Raw genomic sequence first — 24,780 nt, forward strand, 5'->3', positions numbered from 1 at the left:
AAGGTACTGTTCGTGACAGATTGGCATTTCTATCAACTAATATATCTAACGGTAAGTTTTTTTAAATTGAACGGAGTATTTTTTGTTAGAGAACTGTCTGAGAGTTAGCTGCCGTGTCTAAAAATAACGACCCAAGTTTTACATAGATTTCAGTTTTTAGCAAACATCTCCCTTCTTAGGAATTATATTTTGTTGTATGAAAAACAATCGATATGAATTTTGTTCTCAGATCAACTAGTGTATTAGCACCTATTCTATAGACAGAAATATTTGTAACTCTGCAGATTATTATAGAGCAAGAATTTATGGATCAATGTTTTAGAATCTTGTTGAGATGTTACGAAAATTATATGGTGGGGATGAATAAAAAAAAGACATACTGGAAGGGGCTGTCGGCTTAGTTCATTTCAAGGCCGCGTTAGCAGCACAGTAGCGTGTGTTAGCGATGTGCTCTGTGCACCTAGCCCATAGTTGCAGTAGGCTTCTTGTTAAGTGGTTTACTGTAGGGTCGGTTAGTCGTTATAATAGGGGGTCAAATCCGACTGAAGATATTCCGTTCGACCGTTTAGCGTGTCAGTGTTATCGCCATCAACAAGTTAAGTTATACACAGTATATTTATTAACTTTAATTGAACACACAGGATGGTCCTTATTTTTAAATTTCCTGCTACTGCGTTACCGAAAACTTTACAACATAAGACATTCAGTTTTGTACATCAATGCAAGTATTTAACTTTATTTAAAATTACTTAATTTTATCGATTTGTTTCTTTTTTATTTTATAGTAATTAATTATTTAAATTAATACTTGTTATAAATAAAAAATTGTGGTATTTTAATGTACTCTTATCTAATTAACGTTATTTGATATTTCAGTTAAAAATTATAATTTAATTTTTCATTAGAAAAATATTAGATAACTTCTATATATATGTTTTTTGAATGAATCTGTAAATAACCCAGTTTGTCTTTATTAATCTCATCCTTGTTATTGCTAACATCCTTATTTTTATTTTATTTTTTTACTTGACTAAAATCATTTAAGGAATTTTTACATAATTAAGTCGTTCAGAGTCCTAGTTCTCGAAAAAATTATAGATACATATTTTTTTTTATCAAATGTTCTCGGACCATATTACTTTTGTTGATTTTTAATGATTACTTATACTTGTTGAACTTAGTCATTTTATCGAATTTGTTTTTCTTGCTAATCTTCTGAATAATCTAATTCATAACTCTTGATTTAGTACGTCTTATCGTATGCTTTACCTAATAGTTACTGACTTCATTATTGGTGAGACACAATTTGTAAAACTTAAAATGTACAACATAAATGATTACAAGTATGTAATAGTATACTTGTAATTTGTATAGCAAAGTTCTTAGATTGTTTTTATGTACATTGCTAATATAACCCTTTAATTCATATCTTATATTTAACAAAAAATACTATTTACGGAATTAAAAAAAAAGATTTTCGATTTACACAGACTATTTTTGAATAATTTTCGATAAGTCCTTCCTTACCTTATCTGAAAATGTTATAATGAAAATGGTTGTTCATTTGTGCGGCAGTATATTTGTATTTTATTAAAGGGAACCTAAAAGATTAGTGTAGCCCTTATGTGAAACTATGAAATATATAGCAGAAACGTGATTTAACAAGATTTATGGAATTTTGATAAATTCTTTTTAACAGACTTCAAAAAGGAGGAAGTTCAACCAGAAAATTCTAGTTTATTTGTCCGGAAGTAACTTTTCACCAAAAGCACCGACTTTGATTAACGTCTTTTAAAAAATAATACGGGATGATGTTGGTCTCACAATATTACCGAGTGGTAATGGACCATTAAAAAAAATATTAAGCCAAAACTCCGATCTAGGCAGTAGGAAGTGCTTATTGAAAATCTTCTGCATCGAATGCGTTCGTTAGATACACGATACTTGACGCATTCTCTGTAAACGAGTATGTCTTCAGGCTCTTTCGTTACGCTGTTTTTGACGTTGACTAATCTCGTGTGTTCTCGTTTAATAATCAATCGATGTGAATATTCTTCAGGCATTTCATTACAAATACAGTTATGAATCGACGAAAAACGGTCGGATCTTTGTTCTTGAGTCTGATTTGAGAAGCGCTTGCGGATCAAATCATGTCGACGTTCCCTTTCAGAATGCGTTTCTTTTGAAAAATTATACTTCATGAATTCCCGCATATATTCTACTCGCGTACGATATTAGACTATTGACTATGAACCCTATGCATATTTTTCTTTGGTTCTTTAAGTCGTTTTGTGCGAGCCTGCTTTGTTTCAAAAAACGTTCTTTATCTTACGAGCGCTCTCTTTTGTAGGCTTGCCAAATTTCCCCCACGAAAGAAAATTAGAAAACTAAAAAATTCTTGAAATAAATTAAACCGACGCTAAAAATAAAATTAAAAAATGGATTGCACTGAAAAATTCAAATAATTTTTTCACTACGCCCTCACACATTACGATCTTTGAAACTTATTTTTTTAAGTTTGCGCCAAATTTTAAAATTAATCTGAAGCCTTCAGATAATTAATACGTATTCAGATAAATTACGTAATCCGTATCTCGTGGACTCGTAATTTACTTAAAAATTTTCGGCGACTTAAAAAATAAATTTCAAAGAGCGTACTGAGAGCGGAGCGGAAAAATTACTTTCTCTTTTTCATTGCAATATTGATTTTTTTTTTCTTTTTGGCGTCTTTATTTTTTAAACGTTTTTATTCAATATTAATCTTTTTTTATTACATTTAAGTTCCTCCACTGAGTTTGTATGAAATATACTGTTAATATTATTTAAAAAAATAAACACTTTTAGAACGTTCAATGCATAGTTCATCTCGGCGAATCCATGCTAGCTGGGCACGTCTAATAGCATCATTATTATTCCTAATAGTAGCTTCAGCTTCTATTATACGATGACGTCTCAATTTTTGTGTGAAACCTTCTTCTTGTCAATGTAATCCCAGAGGAAAAAGTCCGCTGGCGTGAGACCGGAAGATTGAGGTGGCCATTTTACTTGTCCGTTTCGACCATTCCATTGCTTACTAAATGTGTTATTTAAATGATTCGTCACATCACGACAGTAGCGAGCAGGTGCGTCATCATTGAAAAACTACACGTTCACTGTATCTGCAAGTGGAGTATCTTCCAAGAGCTCCATCAGATTTGTTTGCAAAAAATGCAAGTACCCCCCTCCATTGAGTCTTTTCGGTTAGAAAAAAAGGCCTACGAGATTATCACCACACGTTAAACGAAAAAGTGCGTTGAAAATAACTTGTAGTAGTGTCATGGGAATTTTCTTCTGCCCAAGTGTGGGTGTTTCGATAATTTACAATGCCGTTTCTTGTAAAACAGGATTTATCAGTAATTAGAATATTACTTAGGAAATCGGGATGATATTTACATTCTCTAATTAACCATCGACATAATTTCATCCTTTATCTAAATCAGGTGGTAATAACTCTTGTACTCGTGTTGGATGAAATTGGTATAATTGTTGCTCCCGTACGTTCGCCACACGCTTGATTGCGAAACACGAAAACAGTCTGATAACCTTCTGGTGCTTGAGGTGGGATAATTGTACCGCATTCAATATTGCTTCTTCAGCGTTGGCATTTCTCACTAAACGTTCACGACTAGCATCGAATCGTTGTGGTTTAAGCATACCTGTTTCTGGAACTCCTCTCCAAAGCATCAAATGTTTTACCATTTGTTACTCTTCGATCTGGATAATTTTCCCGGTATTCACGCACAGCAACCAATCTATTTTTTATTTAATTTATCGTAAATTAATAACATCGCCATCAACTCTCCAAATTAAAACAGATCTGTGGTATCACCCACTGTGATTGACTAACCGAACAATAACAGTAAAAACACCGCTCAAATGAATATTCAAATGCTAGACATTAAACTTAATTGTTGATCAGCTGATACTGCCAGTCTATAAAAAAATAAAAATTGTTATGTTTTAGAAGGATGTCTAATTTTTAGCATTTGTAAATTGTTCTGTTTAAACTCCTATTTGTGTGTTTTGTTTTTTATTGAAGTTGAACTTATCAAATTTCTGTTTAATTTTAATAGACGTTATTTATATTAATTTTTTTGAGAATTAATTTCTCTACAAAGTTAACTCGAAATCTTTTTTTTTGTTTTTTTGGTAATTTAACAAAGTTATTTTATTCTAAACCTAAAAAGAGTGTATTTTCCGAAAAGATCTTTTCGTGTTTTACCCCGGTTTTCTTAAAACCTAAGTGACATAGAGGTCTGGGACCACTTTTATTCAATTTCTAAGATCAAAAACCATAAGGAAGCACCAAATTTACCCCTTGATTTGTTGTACCTCAAGAAATTTATTACGGTTTAATTTCACAGAGGGAGCAGTAAGCCCAGGCTAAATGTTCATGAGCCGAAACTCTCTAACGAACAGTTTTCTGACCTATGTTTATATGAATGTTTTTTCTTATTTTTGAATATAGAATCATCTCCCGAGAGATTGCTGTGTAATTTGGAATCACTAAGTATTTAACGTCAATCGTTTTCATTAATGAAAAATAATTCTCGTAATTCGACAATTTTAATTGTTCGCATTTGCATCATTAAACTTTTCAAAATCTAATATATCTAAGAGGAAAATGTTTTGCGAAAATCTTTTTCATCATATTTCATACTTTCATTCGTATTTAAAGCGGTTTTTCCGAACGATGTGTTAGATGATAATAATAATTGACTCATTATAACTTCTTTTCTGTTTAATTATATAATTCAGAACAGTCTGCTCATCCAAACATTTACAATATCGATTCCAAAATTAGTATATACATCGTTCATCCTTATTTTTGGTAAGTTAGTTGGTGGTAAGTTAGCGAAAATTCGTTTGTATAGTCTACTAGGACTTTAGGAAAGCTGTGGACATATTGTGCTTTAATTTAAATTTAAACGTTATTTTTATTTAAATATATCAATATTAATACTGTCTATGAAAAATATGTAAAACTAAAGCAATATTACAACTTTCCTTTTTATATTAAATAAATTCATATTTGTAAAAAAAGCGTTATTTATTCCATTAAACTAGTTAGAGGGATACTGTTACAGCCAGTTTCAAATTTTGACCGAAAATATAATTCACCTTATTAAGTGGAGATAATCATCCAAGGGATAATCCAAAGCGATCTATAAATTTTATGATTTTTGTATTTTTATATAAAGCAATGATTACACTAAATAAATTTCATTGTTAAGATTGTTCTGAAGGATTATTAAAAATAGTCCAGCATCTGCTGGAAAAAATAAAAGGAAGCTTTATTTTAAGTATTTACGACATAAAAAACATTTTTACCGGGAGGTGTCTAAACTAATTACTGTTAGATAACAAGTTCAAAAGTTGAAATTTGAAGATAATTTCACTTTATTGGTTTTTTTTTCTTTTCCTATATTTTTTATTTTTTTCTTGCATTTTAGCTGAGACTAGAGATGGGTGAACACTATTTTGAGAGATCGGTTAATTTTGTTCTTAATTTTTATTCACATGCAGCTAAATGTTTACTAAAATACGGACCAGTAAAAAAAAATAATTCTCTTTCTATTCACTTCTCTAAATAGTTATTAAATAAAACAAGCTTCTTTAACAGTTATGCAACATTAAATTAAAAGTCAAGTGGTGGAGCAGTATAAAATACTTTCGTACAAAGTCTTCTATTATGTTATCTAAAAATTGATACGAATGTGTCGAGAGTGGTCGTAGTCTGGGTGAAAGTTAAGTGCTTCGTCTTTATTTTAAATTTAAACAATGTATGAAAAGTTTAGGCACATTGATGTATGTGAACATAACTGTTAAGTATGTTACCATAGCTCTTTCATAAAAAAAAAAAAATTATTACAATAATAATCTTTTTATTATTTTCTAGTAAAAGTAACAAATAGAATTACTATAATAATAATAATAGTTAAATTAAAAAAAAATATTTAAAAAAAATTTTAAATGTCAGGTATACGAGTATATTGTTATTATTGTTAATAATAATAATATTAATAGTAAGTACTCTAGGTTATTATACTAAAATTAATAACACTAAGTAAAACGACAAGAATGTTCGTTATCGTTTAGAAATATTAACAATAAAGTGAAATATCCAACAAAAGAAATTTCTAATATCTGTTACAACTTATGTTATAACAGGTGTTAGAAATTTCACTTGAAAAATAAATTGCACACGTACACTTGTCAATAACATGTTTGATAACTAATTATCTGACGGGTGAACAATAAACGATAGGTACCGTCCGGTCGTGGGAGGTATCGGGTGTCCCTCCCAACAAACACAGCGGGGCGGCCGGTTGGCTGTCATCCTTGTCAGCAGGTGTAGAAGACACATATGTTACAAGCTGCAGGTTCTGACGTCCGCTGGAGGATAGAACTTGCACACAATCTCACTGCACAAGTACTTGACTAAGAAATCATGAATCCTTCAGTTTGTTACTTAATGTAGCTAAAGCTAGATGTACCGAAACACAAGGCAATGTTAATGTTTCGCGTTTACACTGGGAGCATCGTTTCTAGTTGTCTTCTCCTTACTGTCGGTGCAGCCTCTGCTGCTTATGTTGTTATAAATTCTGGCTCAAAAAGGAAAAGGTGTCGATGGAAAAACAATCTCTTAATGAAGGGTATGGGACTAATTTAATGAAAGAATTAATGCTTAATGATGTAAGTTCATTTTGTAATTTCTTAAGAATAAATTGAATTTCGAAAAAAATTCTTAAAGTAGTCTTTTCAAAAATTGTGAAAAGACAAATCAATTTCCGCTCAGCAATGCAACGGAATAGATTACTTAATGTTTGTACTGTAGGGACTTCAAGATACGTATCTTGAAACCTTCCACGAGCGAAATTTATTGAATTTGTGCGAACATATTTCTTCACAATGAAAACACGCTGCTTAATTGAATACACCATGGCACACAAACACAACATACTCACTGAACGGGAGGGGAAGGCTGAAGGTTTATGAGTGAGTGAATGACCTTCAAGTAACACGCATGCACGACAAACACCATCTTCTGACGTACTGTGTCAGACGGCTGAGACCGATTTTATATGGCCCACTCGGTATAAATTTATACTTGTTGTTAGCGTCTTTTCGAAGAAAAGTACGATATTACTTTCCGTCGTATGGTGGGAGTGAGGTGTGAAAATGAATTTTCTTTACTTTGAGGAATGAGGAGTACGAAAATATCATTCATTTAAATTGGGGTTTCCTTATATATTTATATGCCTGTATAAATATTTTGTAGCTCGAAAATCTCCGAAAATACTTGATCAATTTTATTGAAATTTAGATATGTTGTAGTAGTGAATCTGAAGTTGTGAATGTGAAAATTTGATGAAGATTAAATGGTTGTGTCGTTCTTGAGTTATGCTAAATTTAACGTCACAAGTTAGAAGGGTGGTTTGTTATGATGCTGAGAAAGTTGGAACATTGACCACTACAACTTAATTTTCAAACGTAACTTTCAAATATAAATTGATTGAGTTTGCCACTAGATCAACCCGGTGGATTTTTTAAAGGAATATACTAGGCTATGCAAAAATGTTACGTTCTTTTACAGTGTTTTGGGGGGGGGGGACTTTATATTTCATGCTGTAAGATGTTTGAGCTTTGATTCTACAAAACAATCCAGATTCCTGGAATTTCAAGAAATAACAGTTTATTTGGATTTTCCAATTTCTTCCGATAAGTATCATATTTCAAACAATATTAATAGTCCATTATTGTATTCTTAAAAAAAAGAATGGTGCAATTAAAAAAAAGTAAATATTTCTTTTCAGACATCCTTACATCAGAAAAATTGTTGAGTTACAGGTGTTCCTATTTGTAATTTATAAATTACCTGATACAATTTCATGAAATAAAAATTGTTAAAGATGTTATAAAACTTATTATAATGTGTAACCTATTCAGTTTTGATTAAAAAATTTGTATCTTTAATGGGAAGAAAAAAAAATATTCGACTGAGTTTTTTAAGTTATTGCATGTCCAAAGTTTTCAACTCACTCACGTTATGAATGAAAACCAAAAATGTTTAACAATTTGGAAGTACTCATTTAATTTACTTAAATAAAATCGGAATAGAAATTAACTTGTTATTGCTTATGGATTATAAATTAATGGGCTTAAAACCGGAGGAGGGGAAGGGTTTAAAACGTTTCTGATCAATCATAAAAATCTTAAAATAAAAAGAGAAGTAAAAAAAAAGTTTTGAAATTTAATGCAGTCTTACCATAGTAGCAGATTCTGGTTAATTTTTATCATGTTGGTGCCATTTTGAGATTTTTTTCTATTTGAAAGCAGTTGTATTATGAAAGAATAATTTACATAATTTTTATATCTTCTGAATTGATGATTTTTTTTTGTAGTCAAAAAAAGGGGATCTGTGTAATAAATAATTGCATTTTCCCTTAGGTAAAATGAATACCCTAAATTTCAGGTGTTTTTGGTTTTTTCATCAAGATCATAAGTGATCTTCAAAAATGTTAGACAATTGTTTGACTATTTAAAAAAAAAAAAAAAAAAATAGACTATTCTCTTTTCAAATAAAGAACAATTTGAACGGAAACTGAATTTAGATTAGACAAAATAATAATATATTGCAATATCTTTGTTAGTTTTTATTTTATGAAATTCTGTCAGATCATTTATAAATTGCAAATGGGAACACTTGTAATTCAAAACTTTAAATAATCTTTAAGTAAAAGGGTATGTGTAATTGCTAAAAATGATTTGAAATTTCAAAAAGTATAGAAACTTTTTTTCTACATTAGAAGGGTACATAGATCTGAGTCGGAGTCTAGACGGGATCTCAGGAGTAACTAGAAATAATATCTAGTATGCTATTCATCGGCTCTTTGGTGTGTAGTTTTGCACATTGGTGCTGTCTTTGTAACAATTGTTATATTTTATTTTCCTAATGTGTATGTTACAATCTGTTCAACTAGTGGGCAATAAGCAACTCCCACCCATGCCCCAATGAGTTGAGGATGATAAGTAAATGAGGTGTAGTCTTGTATAGACTCTGGTCGACATTCCTGAGCCCACCGGGTTGGTCTAGTGACGAATGCGTCTTCCCAAATCAGCTGATTTGGAAGTTGAGAGTTTCAGCATTCAAGTCCTAGAAATGAATTTGAATACTAGATTGTGGATACCGGTGTTCTTTGGTGGTCGGGTTTCAATTAACTACAAATCTCAGGAATGGTCGAACTGAGACTGTACAAGATTACACTTCATTTACATTCATACATATCATCCTCATTCATCCTCTGATGTAATATCTGAAAGGTAATTACCGGAGGCTAAACAGGAAAAAAGAAAGAAAAAGGTCGACATTCCTGAAACATAAGCTCTAACCACCAAAGTACACTGGTATCTACTGCCTGGTATTTTAACCTCTATAGAAGCAACTAACTTTTACTAGGAATTGAATCTCGGAACTTTTGATGTCGAAAATCAGCTGTTAACAACTGATTTGCCACATCAAGTTAACTACTAAACCAGCCCAGTGGGTTTTGTATCAATAATGAATGACGATTTTAATAATTACACATAATTAAACTATTTGAGTTACAATAAGAATAACAGTTACTTTTGAACATATTATTTAAATAAAGTATTTTAAAAATCTGAAATTTGATTAAGAAAAAATGTATTTGCTTACAGAAGTACAGTAAACAAATCAGTGATATAAATTGGCTAGTATTATAATAGTCTCAAAATGTGATTACAATTGATTCATAAAATCATAAATTGTGCTATTAAAAATGTTGTTGGTGTTGCGAAGAGAAATTATTTATATTTGTGGTTTGTCATCTGTAAAATTTTCTAATAATATTATTATCATTCTGCGAGAGGTTCCTGAAACTTCGTTGAAAGAGTGCATAATTTTTGTCAACTTAACCTTACCATGTCTTTTATTTTATGAAACTAGCTGATAGCTTGTCCCTCTCATGGTTTGTTTGAATCTTAAAAATCAGGTGTGTGGGCGCATGCATGCATACACATTATATTAGAATTTTAACTCTAAATGTAATATCAAAGCTTGGTAATTACTTTTACTATTTGCAGAACAGATTAATGTAAAATGTACTGTAAAAATTCGTTTTTGCAAGAGCATAGGGCATATTAATTACACTGTTAAACATAATTTTTGTTTCCTAACATGTGATACATGATTTTAATCTGTTTTTTGATGCTGAAAATGAATATGAACTCAGAATCTTTCTATCACCCATCATTTTTGAAAAATTTTTAAATTTTAATTAAAGGATTTTTTCATTTTTTATTGTTTAACTTTGTTAACATAATTTGTAAGCTATAAATAAACAATTCTAGACAAAGAATTAAATCATATCTTAGTCACACATTATGATATCATATCTAATACTGAAGAGTGAGCCTTCATGGACAAGAGTATTCATGCCTGTGCAGGTCAAAACATGTAGCTGAAAACACAGCTGTGTTTGTATTAAGCACTGGATTTAGGAATGAATTAATTTTCTTCGGTCTTATTGCTGTCTTGAGTTTGTTAACAGTGCAGTGTCATAATGCCTTGAAATTGCGTAAATGATGTGGGTGTCTTTTTTTATGTGTGTGGAGAGTTTACTCTTAAATGAAATAGAAAAAACATTACACCTTTAGTTAAAAAAGTATATAATTTGTACTTTCAATGTAAAATTGGTGATCAGGATAAGACATGGGCTCCTCATATAGTATGCACTAATTGTTCTGTATATTTAAGAGGATGGCTGAAAGGTACACAGAAGGGTATGCTATTTGGTGTACCTATGGTTTGGCATGAACCAAAGGATCATGTAACCGATTGTTACTCTTGTTTACAAGTGTGTGGAATTTCTAAAAAAATCTAAACATACTGTAAAATATCCTTCCTTGCAATCTGCAATCAGGCCTCTACCTCACAGTGAAGTTATTCCATTCCTGAGCCACCTGTGAATGTATATTTTAAAAGCAGCGATGAAGAATCAGGCACTACTGAAGAATAAAACCATGATTTTGATTTTGAATTATCTTCCAATAAGCCGCATCTTATATCACAAGGTGAATTAGATGACTTGGTTAGGGATTTAAATTGATCAAAAAATGAAGCTGAACTGTTAGGATTAAGACTGCAAGGTTGGAATTTACTACAAAAAATACAAAAATTTCTGGCTTTTGAAGCCGAGAAAAGAACTTTCTCAGTACTTTATTGATGAAAATAATTTGGTTTATTGCACAAATATTGATGCGCTTATGTTGCACTTAGGACAAGCTCATAAACATGAGGACTGGCACCTTTTCATAGATTCGTTCAAGTATAGTTTAAAAGTTGTTCTACTACACAACGGTAACAATTATCCTTCAATACCAATCGCTTATAGTATTAATTTGAAAGAGAAATATGATGTAATGAAAGACATTCTGGCAAAAATAAATTATAAAAAACATAGCTGGAACATATGTGGTGATTTGAAGGTTATAGCTATTTTGTTAGATATGGAGTTAGGCTATACTAAGTACATGTGTTTTCCTTGCGAGTGGGACAGTCGAACTAGGGATAAACATTTTGTTACCAAGGAAGAAACGTGACAAATTAACTCCAAATGGGAAAAATATTATTCATGAGCCCTTAGTTGAACCCAAAAACTTATTTTTACTCCCTCTCCACATCAAGATAGGACTAATGAAAAATGTTGTAAGAGCAATGAAGATAGATAGTCCCAGATTTTTGTACATCAGGCAGAAATTTCCGAATGTAAGTGAGGGAAAAATTAAAGAAGGAATATTTGTTGGTCCTCAAATAAGAGAGTTGGTCAAAGATGATGTATTTAACTTGATGTTATATAATGTAGAAAGTGCAGCTTGGGCTTCATTTAAAGACGCTTGCAAAAATTTTCTTGGCAAACAAAAATTCAACAATTACCACAATATTGATAATTAACTTCTTACTTCATACAGAGCTATGGGATGTGTTATGCTCTTGAAAATACATTTCCTCCACTCACATCTGGATTTTTTGAAACACAGTGAATGTTTCCACAAAGACATTTCAGTGATGGAAAGCTGCTATAAAGGGAAATGGAATACTAACATGCTAGTCGACTACTGTTTGACATTAATTCGGGATGTGCATGAGGCTATTTATAAAAGAAAAGCATCAGTGAAATCATCCTAACACAGGTATGGCCATGCAAAATTATAAATTTTACAGATTTTAACTATATTTTCCCTTAATTTTTTTTTAAGTGTAATTTATTTAAAACTGAAGGTGCTAGAAAAATTGTATTTACAGATCTGTAATGTATGCAAAAAAGCAATTTAAGAAATGATATCACACTTGGAGAAACATTAAAAAAACTTGTTTGTCTGTCAGTATTATTAGATATGGACAACTTCTTGATTGTGTAATTTATTAAGTCAAATTGTTATTATCTATGTATATCTTATTATTTCATGTTTATAGTATACATTTATTACATGCTGATTGTCTTATTTTAGCTGCTGTTAGGTGCAGGTCAGGTTGTTCCACAAGATCTTGCCCCCAAAAATTTACAGAATAATTAATTAATTGTGATTCACTTTCTAAATACACTTACAGAAAATTTTTAGCACTGTACCTAGAGTAAAATGGTTTTTCAGTTCTACAGTTTGCAGAAGGGTTAGTTTAGCTTCCTTAGTGGTGTTGTAGATTGTGTAGTAAATGGCGCTCTTCTTAAAATGGTTAGTTACCAATTAAAATTTGGTTAAATAGTACATTTGATGTATGTTGTGTTTGTTTATTTAGTATGTTGTTTTTTTCAAATTTGTAGTATTATTTGAGTGTACAGGAGGTATTATTGGAGTTTATAACTTTTATATCCTATGTATAAAATTTACATAATTATAATTAGCGTTTTGTAAATAAAATATTGATTTTTTAAAAGTTTTTTCTAATGAAGAGGTTGAGATGAAAAAGATTATGAATTGAAGATGTTTTGGTCACTGCATGATTTTCTTTTAGTTTAGTCAGTTCTGATGTGTATAACGCTTGTAAATCTGTAATCTATCTTAATTTTGCAGTCATATCTTTAGGATGGGATGATAGGAAACCTAAAGGGATATTACAGGCAGAGCAGAGAGAAGGAGATGTCAACTTTGTGTCTCATAGGATGAGTGTTTGGCTGGAATAGCTCAGAGGAAACTAAAGAGCATGGGAAAATTGTACAAATTGGTGCTGGATCGCAAAGAGTTCAAATTATGCCTGAAGGATCTCTATGTGTAATGAAAAAAATGGGCAGGAAAAACAAAAGATATTCAGTAGTGAAATGTAGGTTGGGATGGAGTTATTAAATAAGTATAGAGATTTTGGTCATGAAAGAAGTAGGTGGATTATTGGCTACTAAAAAAAAAACTTTATTTGTCACAAGTTTGGTAAGCTTGGATGTAATATAATAATTATATAAGTAATTACTTCGTGTTAAAATAACATTAGGACTACTTGTCTTAATTAGTATTAATGTTTTCTCACACCAATTTCAATATAGCAATTACAGTACTAATTTAGCAACCGGAATGTTATACTAATTGCATGGTTCATATATTGAGACCATGTATACACTCATATTTATATGTATATATAAAGATTACTCATTACATTTGGATGTAAGATTTTTGAATAATGAAATAATATGTATTATCCAGTTTCAGTTATATTTTTTTACTCTTTTTTTGTAGTATGTATTATCTCAATCCATGCTTCATTATTTTTTATGATGTTTTGAGAACATATTTTGTTTAATTCTTAGCAAGATATATCTGACGTATATATAAATATATATTTTAAAAAAAACAAAAAACAGTAAACATTAAAAATATATATTTTTTCATTTTATTATTTATTTTTTGTTGCATAATTTTATTTTACTTAGTATATGCAAGTACTCAATAAAAGTAAAATATGTCATATGTTAATGGCTTTTAAATCATACCAGAGATAACATTAATAAATAAATAACATAATAAATAATTTTATAAAATATTAATAAGTGAAGATTGTTTTTATGGACACATTTTCCAAATGAATGATAATAAATTAATGAAAAATTCTTTTATTTTTACAGCAGTAAAAATGTTAAACCAAACTCGTTTGTGGAAACAGAAAAATACCAAGAAGAATTAAATATTTCTGTTGATTATATTTTAGAAAGTCTTATTTAGGAAAAAGGTTTACAATTTTAAATTCTGAAAAATTGAAAGAAGAAAAAATCAAGAAGAACATTGTAAAGGACTGAAAATTAGAATGTTAGAAAAGCGAGAAAATGAAGGAATGAGGAATCTTAAATTCAGTCCACAGTTGGACAAAAAAAATACTAAAAAATAAATTAAATAATGTGTAAATAAATATAATATGTGAAATTGTATATTTACTTAGAATATTAATTTTTATTCATTTGTTTAAAAAAAAAATCAGTTATATTAAAATTATGTTTATTTATCAGATCGAAATGCTACCAAACTTGCAGCCTTACCAGGTGAACCATCTGGTCCAGTTGTTAAAACTGAAATACCTGGACCAAAATCTAAGCAGCTTCTTTCTGAACTGTCAGCAATTCAGGTATTTTATTCTGATATTGTCATAATAATATTGAATTATCAGTATTTTATTACAGTATAAGTTATAAAAATTGCAGTTAAGAAGAAAGTATCTGGCTAAAATATTATTTACTAAGGTTAACATAAAGTAATGATAATCCCTTGTAGAGGTTATCATGCGTGCAGGACTGAAGATTGACTGGCTGTCTTTATTTTTAGCACTGTTTACTGTGGACTACTGTTTGCTGTACCTCCTTGTGGTCATTTTTGTGTGATCTATAAAGTTTTAATGTGAATAAAATAATTTCTGTTGACTCCAAAATTCAAGTAATGATACATTTTTGAACTTCGAAATTGTATTACGTGTTGAAATTCATATTTTACTGGATCCTGTATATGGTGTTCAGTATGAGTGAAAAAATTATATGAAAAAGTTTAGCATTTTTGAAGGGTAAAATAAACTGTACTGATAAACAATGATGAATTGCGAGTTTAGTGCATATACTTTTTTAATATACCTTTAATATAGTTACTGAAGAATGACTTGATTATTATTATTTTTTATTTGGTTATTCATGAAGTGAATGATTGTTTTTTGATAAAATAAAATTCTTAGAGATTCACCAGCTCAGATTTGGAATAGATTATTCCATAAGTCTATTGTAAAACATTCTTGAAGTTCAATGCGCTAAACAAAATCAGTAATGGGGTAGTTGAAAAAGGTGTGGTGTATTGATTGGCAATGTATATCACGTACATCCACATGATGTATAATTTGCTGGAAAAATATATTGGAATATTTTAAATTGCCTCCCATACAGATCAGACTTGGCTTTAAGAGACTTCCATCAATTAAAAAAAAAATTGAAAATATGTTTAATTTTGACATTTGAAACTTTGGTCCATTACTGAGCATGCTTCCCTGAACAATGCCAACTTATTTCTATTACATTACAAATTCATTTTATTCCTATGGCCTCCTTCAAATCATCTTCCCACCTTTTCTTCTGTCTTCCTCTTTTTTTTCCCATAGGAAGATTTCCAAAACATAACTTGGTTGAGGTTCCACCTACTAATTTCCAACCTTGCCAAATGGTCAACCCATTTGCCCTTCAATTTTTTGATTAATTTAACCACATCTGCTACTCCAAAGTTTTGCCTTATCTTTTCACATTTAACTCTGTCTTTCTTTTTCAGAGCAAGTACACTAATTTCCATTGATTAGGTAACTCTTATATTTTGTATGGATTTTACCACCAGTAGTAGTTTTTCTTTTACAGCCACATTAGCCTTTCCTGCGAGGTGAAAAGGAACCAGTTTCTTCAAATTGTTTTAAAATAGCATCCACTGTACCTAGTCCAACACCACACTCAGAAACTATTTGTCTTTGTGTCGTATTGGTATGCTCAGAAAGATAAAATGTTTTCGAACACTTTCTTGGAGTTATTTCCATTATTATATATTCAATCAGATGATGAAAGTCATAATGTTAACAGAATTAAAAAATAGATTTATTGCAGTACCCTAATGATGTATAATACAATCTTCAAGATTCAGTTGCCAACACTACAGAAGTTTTACAAAAAAAATAATTTCCAATTACTGAAGCACAATAATCAAATTTAGTAACATATATATTAAGGTATGGTCTCAAATTTTTTTGTGCACTAATCGAGGGGGATTCTTGTAGGTTGCTTCATTTGTTCAGTGTAGGTTCTTTTCTAGCAGTTTTAATTCTTTCTTAACTCCACCTGTTAGAAGAAGTCTTTTTTTAAATAATTATTAAACTAGCTACCTGGCCTTGTTTTTCATATTTGTTTAACATTTCGTCTAACATGAAAAAATAAAATCCTACTTGTTCCAGTGGTTGATGTTTTTTCAATTCATGTTTAATTTTGTTTTGAATAATTTTGATAAATATGTTGCTTACGACGATATGTGGATATCGGTCTGTAATTATTTAAGTCTTGAGTATCTGTTTTTTGATGGATCAAAATGATATCAGCAAATAACCTTCACTGTGATATTTCTTGTGTTTCTAATATCCTGTTGAACAGTTGTGTCCTTCATAAATTTTTAAATACTGGATAGGGTATTTTTACCATCTCATTTGTAATGGAGTTAGTTCGTGGTGCTATTTAATTTTTTTTATGATGGCTTCCATTTCACAATAATTAATCTGCTCACTCTCCTTATCACCTCCTCATAAATAATGCCTAATAAAATTGATTACTGTACAGTTCTCTAAAGAAGTTTGATACTATTTAAGCTATTTCTTTCCTCTTTTTCTATCTGCCTAGTTAGCCCAACAGTATGGGGAGCTCCTTAGCTTATTTGTTTCTTGAATTTTCTCATTGATTACTATCCAGTTAATTAATTATACAGAAAATAATATTAATTAAATTCAAAAATAAATTTGTATTGTAATCTTTACATCATGAGCTTGGATTAGTAGTATAATAATCCAGTGATACTGATAAATGAAAAGTTAACTAGTTAAAAAAAAATACATGATAATTAATTAATGAAATAAAATAAATACTATTATGTGTTCAGTAATCGTGCATGTATGTTTCTACAGAAAAGAGTTTATAATATTTATCTGAAATGATTTATTGATTCATCATAATCTAGTTACATAGTAATAATATAGTTAACTTATAATAGTAGTAGGTTTCAAAATATTTTTTACCATATTAAAAAGTGTATTTGTAGTATTATGGTCAAATGAAACATTTTATTCATTGTTAAAAAAATACAATTATGATTTTTCATTCATAAAATTTAATGATAATGATAGCTAACTAATTTTGTTATCTTTTTTTTTAAATGTTGCCATTATATATTTCATTAAATAGCTTTATTAAGCTTTAAATTCATAATTATATTTTTATCCTATTATTGCTTTTATCATATTCTGTTATTATGTCTGGGTCATTAGAAGCTATTTCATGTTTTTTAAAAGTAAGCTTTTTTTTTGAGTGTTTTTAATGACTTCTGTTTATTATCAATTTTGTTTACTCTTTAATTAAATTTTAATATATATTTAATATTAATTAGTATAAATTTAATATCAATCTAAATTATCAAACAAATTTTGAATTTATGGCTGCCAGAAATTTTTCATTAATTTTTCTAGGTCTTCTCCCTATTTCTCCTATCCAAAAACTTATTCATATTTGGTTCCATATTCAAATGAGACCTAGTATTTTGTATATGACTGTGATTATATTAAGCACTGGAAGAACTAATGGTATTAGGTAGAGTTGTTTTTGTTGAGAGGATATGATGTTTTTATATAGCAAGCCATTTTCAGAAATGAGTTGTGTCTAATGTCAGATTGCTTATAAATATTTGGTGGATTACTCAGTGTATAAGATTACTTTTAAAGAAATTTCTTCTGTTGTCATATGCTGTTTACAGCTTGGTACATGTTTTCAGAAATACTTTTGATACTCCTCTTTGGTGGAGCTGTTTTCAACTGGTTACTGCAGCCTGGATCTTCTGTATAGTTCTCTGTTGCATTCTTTTCATTTCTCTGTGATATTAGGGAATAAAAAGTAATTTTGTGAGTTGCAACAAGAGAATTAGTGAGTGGAGTTTGATGTCTATAATCCCAAAAAAATATCTGATTTTCATGGCAGAAAAGGCAGGGTCATGTAACAATAACATATGTTTGGATTCAAACATTCTATATCTTACTCGACAAATTAGACTTTACAGCTTCTGTAATAGAACTCCTCATAGAACTATTTTATGGTTGTTGTTGCTTTGGTAATGAAATCTTGATGAATAATTTCTTTGATAAAAAAAGATGATCAGGATAAGTTTACGTTTGTGATTTTTCAGAGTTCACTTTTTTGGGTTGAGAATAAAGATTAAACATTGTTATACATCAGGATTGTATTAAAACACTCACTCTATTTTCATTACCGGTAATTATTTTAATAACAAATGTTGAATCATTGTCAAGACATGACATCAAATCAGTGAGTGAAACAATCAACTCTACTTTGTTATTATTTGAAAATTATTCCTTGCGTCAAAATTATTGTACTGTCATACAAAAACTTGTATAAAAATGAAACAGATTTAATTTATGTGAGGTTTACAAACCTGATAGCCTGCATGTAATAATATCTTTATAGTACTAATAGGATGCAGCAAGTGTTTCATAAAGCACTCGTAGAAGCATTTAATTCTAGCAATAAATCTACTTTCACAAGTCACCTTATTGAAACGTGTCATAATATTTGCACTAACAGTAAAGAGTATTTAGAGTAAAAGCTAGTTCAGACACATAGATTTTATAACTTTTGCATTAAATAATCTATTTTGTTTGATTTAAAAATTGTTCAAATTTTTTAAAAACAGTATTTGTTGTATCAATAACAAAATTCAGACTTGTAATGATGGTTGTTTATACTACACTAATTTAAAAGAATAAAGTTTATTTTATTTTATTTATGTAGCATAGTTTTGTGGAAAAACTAAAGTACATTGTACCAACAGTTTAAATCTAATGTTTTGACTGTATCTTAAATCATTTTTATTAAGTCAGCTAGATTCATGGATTGAGGAAATATTTTAATAATCAGCTTTGTTAATTTTTTTCAGGTTCATTATGTTATAATACAAATTTTCTTTTGTTTCAGCAAAGCAGTTCAGTTCAGTTATTTGCTGATTATCAAAAATCATTTGGCAATTATTTAACTGATGTTGATGGTAATGTGTTGCTCGATGTATTTACACAAATATCTTCAGTACCAGTTGGTTACAATCATCCCAAATTACTGGAATTATTTCAAAAACAAGAAAATGTGGTTCGTTTTATTTATTTGTTGTCATTTGTATTTATGGAAATTGTTATTTCTATAACTGTACTATTTAATTTATTGTGATAAGGTTTTTTTATCAATCTTGTGACTGGTATGATGCACTTCTTGTTTCTTTATTTCTGTAATAATCTTTTAAATCTTTTTAAAAAAGCAGTATGTGGTGAATTGAACTTATTTTTTATTATTTCTATTCAGTTAATTATGTAATAATTTTTAAATGTGGTTTTAATTTTGTAATTTTTTCATTTTTACATGATTAAATTTGATAGATTTTGTCTTTATGAATAAAGTTCAAAAATAAATTACAGTGAGTCTAATGTAAACTTATTACAATTATTTGTAAGTTGCTTTCTTTTTTTGTTTTTTAGAAAACACTTGTTAATCGTCCAGCTCTAGGTGTATTTCCTGGTGAAGATTGGCCAGATAAACTAAAAAATGTTTTGTTAAGTGTAAGTAGACTGTTTTATATTCAGTTTTTTTATATAGAGTTGTCCATAATCTTTTTCTAGGATTTGGTTAGAAGAGTATTGGATGTGGATCCAATTACTCATGTAAAATTATTCTGTGTATATAATCTTTATTTTTGTTCTATTTATTCAAAAGGGGTTTTTATGTAGTGAAGCCCCATTTGAAGACACATGTAATATAGAATCTGTTGTGGAAAACTGGCAATCAACTTCTTTAGGAATACTGAAAGGACAGGATCTTGAAGTCTGAATGAAGCTGAGAACTTTGAGATGGTTCTCAAGGAGCTGGTATTGGGAGTTATATTATGCTTGTGGCATGTGATGACCTGTATTCTCTAGATAACCCTTTGGGTCATCTAACTACTGTTCTTTTAGATGTCCCTTTATTTCTCTTTATTGATACAGAAGGGCTATTAAGGTTTTAAATTAAAGTTTTAAGTGTTGAACACAGTACATACTTTTAGATGGTCTTTTCTATTGTATTGAAAGATGCCTGGATGAAGGTTATATTAGTACTCAGTAAAGTAATGACTATTTTATTGTGTTATACTTTCTTTTATTATTAGTTTTACTGATAAACTTCAGTTATTTTTTTAAATATTTGTAGATAAAAATATTTTTCATATTGAGGTAAAGAAATATATATAATGCATTTATTATATCTTAAAGGTGGTGTTTCTTTACACTACCTGTCCCAGTATTTCTTATGGCTCTAACACATGTGATGCATCTCTAATACAAATGATGCTGGTCAGAGTTCCTTTCCCTGAGAGTGATAATGTTCACTCTACTGTGGTGAGTAGAGGTAAAATGTCTCTTATAGGAATAAATATGATCTGCTTTTCAATGAGTGTAGCGTATAGATTTGTGGCAGTATAATTGATATAATTAGGTGTGAAGAAGGGGATGAGAACCTCTTAACAACTCATTTAGTAAAACCTGGCTTCGTATTTTTGTTGTTCTTGAATGGTCAAGTTGTTTCATGAGTGATTTATTGCTCATGTTGATAACCTAGAACGTTTTGGCTATGGTACTTAATATAGTTCTCTGGTCCCTTGGATGCATTGTCAGAGAACTCTGTAGCCTTTTTGGTGTGCTTTTCATATTTTTACTGGTGGTAGTGTGTGTATCTCCATCAGTCTAAGCGTTTCCACTGGCATACTGCGGTTACTGTTTTGCATCTTTTTAAGTAGACTCATAAGCTCTCTGTGGTGTGTAAGGCTTAGATTTCTATGGACATGTACTCGCCTCATTGCACTGAAGAGGTGGCAATGACTTCTGGTCATAAGTACCCTGTTATGAGTAAGAGAATACTCCCTTAAGTCCTACTCGCGTTCTTTTCAGAACAAGGACAGTAATGAGTAGTTCTTTTATAATTGATCAAGAAGTGGTTAAGTGGTATGAAGGGTGACAGGGGAATACAGAAGATCTCCAGCTGCCTGTATCTTGCTGTGGGTAGTCGTCACACCTGTGGGCTTGCCCAATTTTTCCAGTAGGAGGAAGACAGCGAGTGTTTCATTAGTTAGATGTTAGGACAAGCTAGGAAATCTCCGGCCATATCTGAGTTCGTTGAGGTGAAAAAGTCCAGGCGAAAGAGGAAGCCAGAGCCTGTTCCTTCGACCTCATTGGAGGAGGAGGCCTCAGATATGGATTCAGGGTTACCCACCTGGGTTGAACCTAATCTTTTGTTGGAGACGTTCAAAAAGGTGATGGGCGACCAGGCAGTTCTGCCCCACTGGTCAAGGCAACCCAAGGAGACCTGGACTACCTTATAGAATTCTTAGAGCTTTCCGGCACATGGCCTCAGGTGCAAGGAAGACTATTTTCCTTGCTTAGCTAAAATTCAAGAAGCCCTTTCTGCTGTGGTGGAAGGGCTCTCCAAGCCCCAAGCCCAAGGAGATTAAAGTGGTTCAGTTCAAAAAGCGGCTCCAGCTCCAGCACAGCCCAGGCGCTATGCGAAGGTAATATGTGGCAAAAGAGAAGCCAGTCAGGCCAAGAAACCCGAAGTCTTGTTCGTGAACAAGCCAGAGGGTTCACTGAAGACAAACACTGACTTGAAGAAGGACTTCCAGGCTGCCCTTCATGACAGCCGGAAGTGCCTTCAGATTAGGGATATTAAAGAGACCAGCAAGAGTCTAGTGGTTGTGGCAGATAATGAGGAGATGGTCCGCGTCATCCAGGACTCTCCTGCTGTGAAAAAGCTTGAGGTCAAAGTTGACCCCAAGCGTGGTCGTAGGCACCGGGTCATTATTTATGACACTGACCGTAGCCTGTCTGATGAGGTGGATCTGACCCTGATCAGGGAGCAGAATACAAATTTGGACGAGGATGCGTTCAAACAGGAGTGTAGGTTCATCTTCAAGGCCGGAAAGCGTGATGCCGCTCGGTATCACAGGGTATTCGAATTAGGCGGTGGTCTCTTTCAGAAGTTCTTATCGGAGGGTAGAATCTTTCTGGATTTTGCATGTGCCGCGTCAAGTAATACCTTGACGTGCAGCGGTGCTTCAAGTGTTATCGCTTCGGCCACAGGGCCAAATTCTGTAAGTATGCGTCGGTCTGCCCGCATTGTGTTGAAGAAGGCCATAAGCATGAGGATTATCCGCAGATAAAAGAGGCTCCGACTTGCGTCAACTGTAAGAGGTTGCGCAAGAGTCATAGGCACTCTGTGAATAGCAAGGAGTGTGGTTGTTACAAAAGGGCAGTTGAGATTTACTTCAACTCTCAGTGGTTAGATTCGGTCAACTTAATGCCCATGGTGCTTATGTAGTCCAAGTTGAGCTAGGTGAAGTCGAAAAACGGAGCCTCGATGTTATCCTTCTGCAACACCCGAATGTGGTCAAGGGTGATCTGCCAGGTTTCCCCGGTTGGAGGAAATTTTTCGTTGGTGACAGCAAATCCGCCGTACTGTGCAGGAAGTCTTTAGATAGTGCCTTCATACGGCAAGCCTCTGACACGCATCATGTCGTTGTTAAGCTTGCTGTGGATGGTCTGGACCTGGTCGTTGTTAGTTCGTACTTTTAGTACAGGGATCCCACTGAACAGGATTTGAAAGATGGGATAGAATTGTTAGGCTGGTAGCGGGTCGTCCGATTCTTATAGGTGCAGACGCGAAAGCCAAAAAGCCTCTTTGGCACAGTGGGATCACGGACACTGGTGGTGAGTTAATAAGCATCGCGCAGCATCATTTCGATGTCTTCGGCGAATTGCCCACTTTCGCGAATGTATTGCCCACTTTCGCTGGTGCAGTTGAGTTGCGAAGAGCCTTCCATGGTACCAAAATCGATGTTAACATTGGTAAGGATATCCCAGGTAGGATTCTGAACTGGTCTGTAGTTGATGATGGTGTGAGTGATCATCGACTGATAGTTTTTGAGTTAGTAGGCAGGATGCGCGATGTCTATAGGGGGAACGTCCTTGTTCAGCAGGGGCGCTTCCTGTACAGGCGGGCGGATTGGCCTAGGTTTTCAAATATTCTTGCGCCCCGGCTCCGAGTCTTTGCTCGAAGTCTGGACGATTCCCCGTTAGACGACCTGGCAGAGAATTATTCTTCTGCGGTAATTGAAGCCGCTGAGCAGTCTATTCCCAGAAGCACGGGTCGAGAGAGAATAGCTGGATGGTGGACTCCAGACTTGACCGCGATAAAGCGGACTGTAGTTCGGCTCAGGAGAGCCGCACAGCGTGAGGGTCACTCTGATCGGCATGCAGTTTTGCTTGCGGACTATCGTCGGAAGAGGACCGAGTATTTTCATAGGGTTAGGTCTTCTAAGCGTGATTCCTTTAGCTCTTTTGTACAAGAGCAGGGAAATGGGGTGTTGTGTATAGAGTACTTTGTCATGTCATAAGCGGAAAAAATACATTCTTCTATCGGCGCTCTCGACCCAGGATGGACAAAGATCGTTATAGACAAAGATAATGTCCTCACTCTTCTGATGAACTATCTGCTTCCAGATGATACTGAGGTTGGTGAAACCTCGTATCGTCGACATGTTCGGAGGAAAGTCGTAGGTTTTCGCTCTGAGAATTTGTCTTCTGAGATTACTGAGGCGGAAGTAATTTGTAGCCTGAGTGGGAATAAAGCCCTCGGATATGATGGTATCACAGTGGAACTCCTTGTTCGTATCTTGCCGTTGATTCTTGGTCCTTTGACTAGGGTTTTTAATAGGCTGCTTTAATAGGGCGCAGTACTTAGGGTAATGGATCTGGTTTCGTCCAGTGAGTGCAAATATGTACTTGGCGTCTTTTTGGACATATCCGGGGCCTTCAATAACTTGTGGTGGCCCTCTGCCTTGTTTCAACTTCAGCAGCGTGGGTACGCGCTAAATAAGATTAGAGCCTTCTCGAGCTACTTCAGCGATAGAACAATCGTCCTTCGTGACGGCGGCTCGAAATAGGAAAGAACCTGTCTAAAGGTTGTTCACAGAGCAGTGTTCTAGGTCCACACGTCTGAGTTGTTGAGTTCGGCTGTCATGCGATTCTTCGCATCAATTCTAGGTTAACTTCTAACCATATGCTGATGGACGATCAGGATGGGTTCCGTCCTGGCAAGGGCACAGAGGAAGCGATACTTAGGGTTATGAATTTGGCGTTAGACAGCGAGTACAAGTATATGCTCGGTGTCTTCTTGGACGTATCCGGGGCGTTTAATAACTTGTGGTGGCCCTCAGCCTTGTTGCAGCTGCAGAAGCGTGGTTGCACGCGAGACGAGATCAGAACTCTCTCAAGCTACTTCAGCGATAGAACTGTCGTTCTGACGGCAGTTCTGAGATGGGAAAGATCCTGTCTAAAGGAAGTCCACAGGGCAATGATTTAGGTCCACTCATTTGGGTCGT

The 24,780-nt window shown here is 32.5% G+C and overlaps 1 protein-coding gene across 1 annotated transcript in view; it reads left to right on the forward strand.

Moving 5' to 3' along the window:
* Window positions 1–456: 456 nt before the first annotated feature.
* Gabat (4-aminobutyrate aminotransferase) overlaps window positions 457–24,780 on the forward strand; it is a 66,101-nt gene continuing 41,777 nt past the window's right edge. The window contains exons 1-4 of the mRNA XM_075364394.1: window positions 457–721; window positions 14,553–14,668; window positions 19,302–19,469; window positions 19,853–19,933. Coding sequence (XP_075220509.1) covers window positions 643–721; window positions 14,553–14,668; window positions 19,302–19,469; window positions 19,853–19,933 — 444 coding nt within the window. The 5' untranslated portion in view covers window positions 457–642. The remainder of the gene's footprint in view (window positions 722–14,552; window positions 14,669–19,301; window positions 19,470–19,852; window positions 19,934–24,780) is intronic.

This window comes from Lycorma delicatula, chromosome 4 (genome assembly GCF_047948215.1).
Source record: "Lycorma delicatula isolate Av1 chromosome 4, ASM4794821v1, whole genome shotgun sequence".
In the NCBI taxonomy this organism is placed as follows: domain Eukaryota; kingdom Metazoa; phylum Arthropoda; class Insecta; order Hemiptera; family Fulgoridae; genus Lycorma; species Lycorma delicatula.